The sequence below is a fragment of the Littorina saxatilis genome, linkage group LG9 (genome assembly GCF_037325665.1).
Source record: "Littorina saxatilis isolate snail1 linkage group LG9, US_GU_Lsax_2.0, whole genome shotgun sequence".
Lineage (NCBI taxonomy): Eukaryota > Metazoa > Mollusca > Gastropoda > Littorinimorpha > Littorinidae > Littorina > Littorina saxatilis.
In genome coordinates, this window is record NC_090253.1 from 63,506,021 (window position 1) to 63,513,601 (window position 7,581).

The 7,581-nt window shown below is 41.4% G+C and overlaps 1 protein-coding gene across 1 annotated transcript in view; it reads right to left on the reverse strand.

Annotated features, from left to right (window-relative positions):
• Positions 1 to 979: 979 nt before the first annotated feature.
• LOC138976768 (probable methyltransferase-like protein 24) overlaps positions 980 to 7,581 on the reverse strand; it is a 39,870-nt gene continuing 33,268 nt past the window's right edge. The window contains exons 6-7 of the mRNA XM_070349655.1: positions 2,534 to 2,616; positions 980 to 2,037 (exon numbers count right to left, since the gene is read on the reverse strand). Of these exons, the coding sequence (XP_070205756.1) occupies positions 1,815 to 2,037; positions 2,534 to 2,616 (306 nt within the window). The 3' untranslated portion in view covers positions 980 to 1,814. The remainder of the gene's footprint in view (positions 2,038 to 2,533; positions 2,617 to 7,581) is intronic.

Consider the following 7,581-nt stretch of genomic DNA (forward strand, 5'->3'; position numbering starts at 1 on the left):
AGGGTTGAAGCAAGCAGCTGAGATCAAAAAAAATAAAAAAAATAAATAAAAATAAAAAGTTCAACATAATCATTTACTCTTCTCCTAACATTCAAGCCAACAAAGTCATTTGTCATAGACAGTCATTCGATTCCAAGACAATCATCACAGGTTTGAACCGACCCTTTCGTTTAACCATTCAAAAAAAACCCAGCAATAACGCTACAGCGCGCTCAACGTTCGCCTTTTTGAACTCGCGATGAGATTTGTTTCTTCTGGTGGCAAGCTTACCGTTAACAAACGCATGCGTACTAGTCAGGATTCCCCCAATTTTCGCGACCTTGACCGAATACTCTCGAAGTCACCACTCCGGCGTTCATGCATAATGAACAGTTGGAAAGTTAAACTTCGGGAGTTCCCACTTCCGAAAGAAGCCTCTACTTCCAGTGTTGCTGACTTCCTCCTCATGCATACGGACCCTGATAAGGACCCATTTTCAACAGGCGCATCAAGTTAAAAAAAAAAAAAAAAAACACCACACACACACACAAACACATGCCTCAAACAACTTGAACCAATCACTCGATTGATAATCATCATCCAAACTGATATCCTCAGGAATGCGCAAGTCAAGTTGACATGTAATTAAAAACAAAATCAAAATGGAAAAAGGTGCAATAAGACTTCGCGTGCAAGGCAAACACGTGTACACTTTGAACCAACGTGTAAATCAAATGGCTCGGCTTTGCAAAAAATGTGCACGTCATGCGGTAATGGGGGCCATATATTATGCAGATATAATACAATGACAAATTCAAACGAGAACGTTGGATTATTATGCGAGCAGTACATCATGATGGTACAGTTAGTAGATCATTTGCATGCACGATGGTTTTCCGCCTCCCCCCCCCCAACCCCCCCCCCAACCCCGCCCCTGTCTGTCTGTTTGTATCTCCCCCCCTCTCTCTCTCACACACACACACACACACACACACACACACACACACACACACACACACACACACACACACACACACACACACACACACACACACACACACACACACCCACATCTAGACACTCTCTCTTCCTCTTTCCCTCGCTCTTGGCAAGCCATTTACATGTGCACAATACATATATCATGCTCACTCCAAAGCTCGTGACGTCATCCTCCTCGCTCTTAACATTATGCTCACTCCAAAGCTCGTGACGTCACTCTCCTCGCTCTTAACACCATGATCACTCCAAAGTTCGTGACGTCACTATCCTCGCTCTTAACACCATGCTCACTCCAAAGCTCGTGACGTCACTATCCTCGCTCTTAACACCATGCTCACTCCAAAGCTCGTGACGTCACTATGCTCACTCCAAAGCTCGTGACGTCACTATCCTCGCTCTTAACACCATGCTCACTCCAAAGCTCGTGACGTCACTATCCTCGCTCTTAACACCATGCTCACTCCAAAGCTCGTGACGTCACTATCCTCGCTCTTAACACCATGCTCACTCCAAAGCTCGTGACGTCTCTCTTCTCACATAGCAGATCATTCTCTTTCTAGGATTTCGCGAAGTTAGTGTTTACGTCTCCCATATCACTCTATAGATTTGTTTGTTTGCCATTTGCTTGGTAAAACCAATGTTCAGACCTATCCTACCATCAACTTTGTAAAATCGACGTTACGTACTGTATCGTATACCAATCTGCAGTTCTTTTTTTTAAATTTTGTTCTGTTTGGTGAAGTCGCTGTTGAGACCCTTCCCCACAGAAGCGTTGTAAAGTCGGCCACAGAAGCGTTGTAAAGTCGACGTTATTGTATCGAATATCAACCTGCACATTATTTCTTCTTCTCTTTCTTGGTGAAGTTCGTGTTGACGTATCCCATATCACTCTGTAGGTTGAAGTGTTCCCAGTTGGGGTTGACGCCGTGGGCAAACTTGTAGAAATGTCTGAAGCCAATCTTGTCGAGGTCTTGTATGACTGTGGCGAGCTGCAGGAACTGCTCCCGTCGCGGCAAGTGGGGGAAGATGTGCCACTCCAATAACAGCTGTTTGACTTGGCTGCAAGCAACAGGCATAGAGAGGAGTCGCGCATTTTCATTGGGCTAATTATGTGACTTGAACATGAAGAGAGAGAGAGAGAGAGAGAGAGAGAGAGAGAGAGAGAGAGAGAAAGACAGAGACAGAGACAGAGACACACAGAGAGACAAAGGAGAGAGAGAGAGAGTGAGAGAGACAGAGTGAGAGAGACAGAGTGAGAGAGACAGAGACAGAGTGAGAGAGACAGAGACAGAGTGAGAGAGACAGAGACAGAGAGAGAGAAAGGGGGGGGGGGAGAGGAGGAGGTAGACAAATACAGACGAATTGTTGGGGGAGGGTCTCAGAGATATTAAAAACAAAAGCTGAGCACACACACACACACACACACACACACACACACTCACACACACACACACTCACACACACACACACACACACACACACACACACACACACACACACACACACACACACACACACACACACACACACACACACACACACCATGTGAACTGACCTTAACACACCGGAGTCGATCATATTGCGTGTGACGTTCCACTCATAGGTCTCGATGTCGAACTTGAGAATGTCGATGGTGCGCTGAAAGGTCAAGGTCACAGTATAACAATGAAACCAGCAGGGCATGACGTTCAAAAATATCGAAGAAAAAATCTAAAACAGATAGACTGCTCAAGTTCCAAAATCAAGAATTAAACAAGTCGCGTAAGGCGAAATTACTACATAATTTAGTCAAGCTATTGAACTCACGGAATGAAACTGAACGCGGCAATGCATTTTTTCACCAAGACAATACAGCATCGTCAATCCCCGCGAGACGCTTACCTTCCACATGCAAAACGCAGTGAAATTGACAAGGCAGAATAGCGCGGTAGTGTATTGTGATATGGGGGATAGCGCGCTTTTCAGTATTCTTGTTAATTTTCTGAGCTTGTTTTGAATACAACATAATTATCATATCTATATGTTTTTTAGAATCAGGAAATGATAAAGAATAAGATGAAATCATTTTGGGATCGCTTTTTTAAATTTTAATCGCAGTACTAATTAATCTGTTTTCGTTAATTGTGTTCCCATTTTAAGAATAAACATGACATATGTATTATACTTTTAGATTCAGAATTTGATGAAGAATACGATGCAATCAATTTTAAATCTGTTTGATTCAACACAATCCACAAACATGTTTGGTGCAACACAAGATGCAACACAAAACGCAACCCAATCCACTTCAGATGACACAGTCACATCGGGAGAAGCTCTCCAAATATTCTCTCAGGAATAAACATTCACATTCAACCCATTTTTTTCACAACCTTTTCAGAGTCAGTAGTTGCAGGTAAAATCTGATCCCTGTTTTCAATTTTGTGGAATCATTTTGCGTCATATCAATAAAGTCACGAGACAAAGACCAGCAAGATCGACTTTATAAGAATAGGAATCACATCATCTTAAACTCTACACACGGCGACAACGGCAACACGTGGGGCACACAGCATGACAAACACAAAAGAGCCCCTGCAATGAATACTCCATGCTTAGTCCTATTTATCAGTTTAGGTAGCGCTGATTTGGCAAATGAAATGTTGCGCTGGCTTGCAGCCCAAGAGAAATATTAAACAAAAGCAAATTTATTTCTTCGGGCCTAACCATCATAATGCCATATGCATGGTGATCTGTAAACTTTTGTTCTCTGTGCACAATGCATGTGTAAACATTTTGTTGTTCGCAGAACCAATTTCACATTTTAACATTTTATTTTTCACTCACATGTTTGCTGAAGTGTACAAATTTTGTTCCATTTAACGCTGGTTTTTTCCCTGTGTTATGACATATATGGTGATGTGTACAAATATTGTTCTCTGGGCACATTTATGTCCCTCACTTATGTCAATGTAGCTGCTTAGGCCCAAAAAAAAGGTCTGTTTACGGTAACATAGGCCCAAAAAATAGGGTCGGTAGGTCGGGATTTTTTTTCCCCAAAAAACCCATATTTTTACGTTATTTTGCAAAAAAAACCAAAGAATTATTATTATTTTTTTTTTTTTCCAAATGCCCAAAAAAGTCTAGGGTCACGCGGAAAAAAATAGGGTCGGTCGGGTTACCGTAAACAGATTATTTTTTTTTTGTTGGCCTTATTTGTTTAAGTCCAGTCAATGGTGCAAACGTTTCATAGTGGGTGACTCGAGCTGTTGGCGAACTGCGACGAGAAGATTTCTTTCCCAATTATATGATTGGTGTTATATATTTTTTTTACACATTTTAACTAGCATTCATCATCTTGGTTGAAGCGTGACAAAATGATTTTGCCACATTTACTGAATTCTCAGACTGTCCACATTGACTGAAATCTCAGAAAAGGGCACAATTTAATGCTGTTTTATTCTTTCCCAATTATATGATTGGTGTTTTATATTTTTGTAAAAATGTTATTGTTCATAGAACCCACTGTATATTTACCACTGGATTACTTTTTCATTCCTATTTGCTGATGTGTAAAACTTTGTTTGTACGGTGCACACTATTTGCTCATTGCGGCATCACTGCAGAGCGCCTAGAACTGTACCCACGGAATATGCGCGATATAAGCCTCATTGATTGATTGATTTAATGCTGTGCTTATGTGTTTGTTTCACTCCCATGTGTCATATTTTCTGAGATTTCGGTCAATGTAGCCACTTTTTTTGTTTTGCCGCATTTAGCCGTTCCTTCGTAACTGTCTGCCTTCACCAAGCTGTAGATTCTTGCATTACTAATGGCGAGCAGCTACGCAAGAAAACAAAGAAAGAAAGTGTATTCAAGCGCCGAGCCTGGTAAAGAGAAAATGTGGCTACATTGACCAAAATCTCAGAAAGCGTCCCATGTTTGCTGCTGTGTAAATGTTTTGCGTGGACAGTTCATTGCACATTTAACACTGCTTTTCTTAGGTAGGATGTTTTATCACATTTTGTTGTTCTGTGTGTGCTAGCACTTAACGCTTTTTTGGGGTAACTTTTTCGCAATTACTTCTAAATTTTACTGCTGTCACTGCACAAGTCATGGCCAATCCACCACTGTGGCCTTTTTTTCTCCCAATAAATGTATGGCATTTTGTTCTGTACGCGCATGCCATCGCACATTGAACATGTTTTTGTTGTTGCTTATTCACAATTAACTCTGTAATTTATGAAGAAGAAAATATCCCGTGCGGAGCACGGGTATCATTAATTTCTTATAAACATAATATTATTGCTAAGACCAGCGATAGTGGCATGAAGCGATGTCAATGTTTAGAATTGCTACATGATTACTAACATTCTCGTCCATTCGAGAGCAATGTAACCTAGGTATTGCTTGGCGACAGACAACAGTCGTCGTAACGTAAAACCAACGATCAGTTCCAGTCTGTTCGTCAAGACCCGAAGAAGTCCTGTACGAAAGATTATAGGCAGGTTAGTAAATGATTCATAATCAGTAACTTTCTGATGAAGCCAATCCTGGTGTGTGTTCATGTAATCATTTGTCTGTTCGTTTGGAGAAATTAGATGACACGAATAGGTAGTTTGTGTTCCATTTTACTTGTTGCTAGATGAACGATTTGTTAACGGTATGCTATAATGTGACTGGGTGAGACATGAAGCCTGTGCTGCGACTTCTGTCTTGTGTGTGGCGCACGTTATATGTCAAAGCAGCACCGCCCTGATATGGCCCTTCGTGGTCGGCTGGGCGTTAAGCAAACAAACAAACAAACAAACGGTATGCTACACGTTGTGTGCAGACACTGAATTCTCTTCACCGAGGATTGGATCAGCTGTTTTATTTGTACACCTGTATCTACACTGAATTCGCTAACCTGTTCGTCGATGAAGAATAACCACTTGGTGTAACCTGCTGTACCTGTTGTCTACGTCGACCTGTCGTCACTGGAACGTCGTCGTCCCAACATTTGCTGTTCGTCATCCTGTCTTGATTATTTCTTCGACCTCAAGCTAAGCGACTAACACTATAACTCATCGTCATCATATGTTCTAAATACTGGGTTTTTTTTCACCAAAACCTTTTGAAGAAGAATGACTTGTGTTCTCCCATTGTGGGCATCTATGTATTAATTAACCTGTGATAAATAGAGGATGTTGTGAATTTTGAACAATATATAGTAGCTTAAGCCACTTATAAACGAAATTGTTCAAACTAAATTAACGCTGTTGTGTATTCTTTGGGCAAGAGAGTACAGTGTCAGCACAGTTAGAGATTGTGTGTATCTCAACCAAACGTTTATACCCTAGACCAATTGGTAAAATCGTCACAGTGATGAAAAGATGTAATATGAGTTAATCAGTCGTGATGGTTTGAAAGCTCACCACCTCACGAAACAATCTCATCGCGAGTTCGTAAATGGGCGAACGTTGATCGCGCTGTAGCTTTTACTATTGTTGTTGCTTCTGCCTGGTTGAACGAAAGGGTCGGTTCAAAGCTGTGATGATTGTCTTGAAATTGAATGACTGTCTATAATAATGACTTTGTTGACCAGAATGTTCGGGAGAATAAAACATTTTTTGTTTATGTGGTAGCGAAGTCGGTTATGTTAAACCTCTTCTTTTTAATGATTGTGTATCGGTAAAACTGTTTTGGACAAAATAGGTTGGTTAGAGCGAACGTTTGGGTTACTGGTAAATTTGAAAAGGCAGAAATCAATCAGTGTTTGGGGAATCAAGATATAAGGTGGAGTAAAAAGAAGATAAGTTCAGTGACTTTCATATTAATTGGGAAAATGTGTGTCCGAATTTTTACAAAAGATAAATTGTTGTACTTTGGTATTTGTAAAAATGTGTTGTCCTCGTTAATTGTGAACAGGATGTATGTTTATATAAAGTTGAAAGTCAAGATTGGATTTGTTTAGCCTACGCGCGTGTGTGCATGTGTGTTAGACATAGACATAGACATAGAACACTGTATTATCTCAATTACGAGAAACTCGGGTGTGGTGAATCATAATAAACAACATAAAACGTAAGAACATCAATAAAATATTGAGGCACAATTACTCAGCTCATAATAGTGTGTGGTAAGGGGGGATGGGGGGGTGCACACACACACACACACACACACACACACAATCACACACACACACACACACACACACACCGTCGAACACATGCACACACACACAAACACACACACAAACACACACACACACACACACACACACACACGCACGCACGCACGCTCACGCAAACAAACGCACAATTATACCCGCACGCACGCACACACATGCAGGCAGGCACTCGCAAAAATACACACACACACATACATGTGCGCGCGTGCATGCAAACAAACGAATGAATAAACAGACGCACAACTACACATGCACGCACGCACGCACGCACGCACACACACACACACACAAACACACATACACACACACTCTTACACACACACACACACACGCTCACTCTCACACAAACACACACTCACACTCACACATGCACACAGCGACGCCCATTTACATAGAAACACCCCCTCGTATAAGCGGGGATGAAAGAGTGGTGGCCAGTGACCCAGAACGAA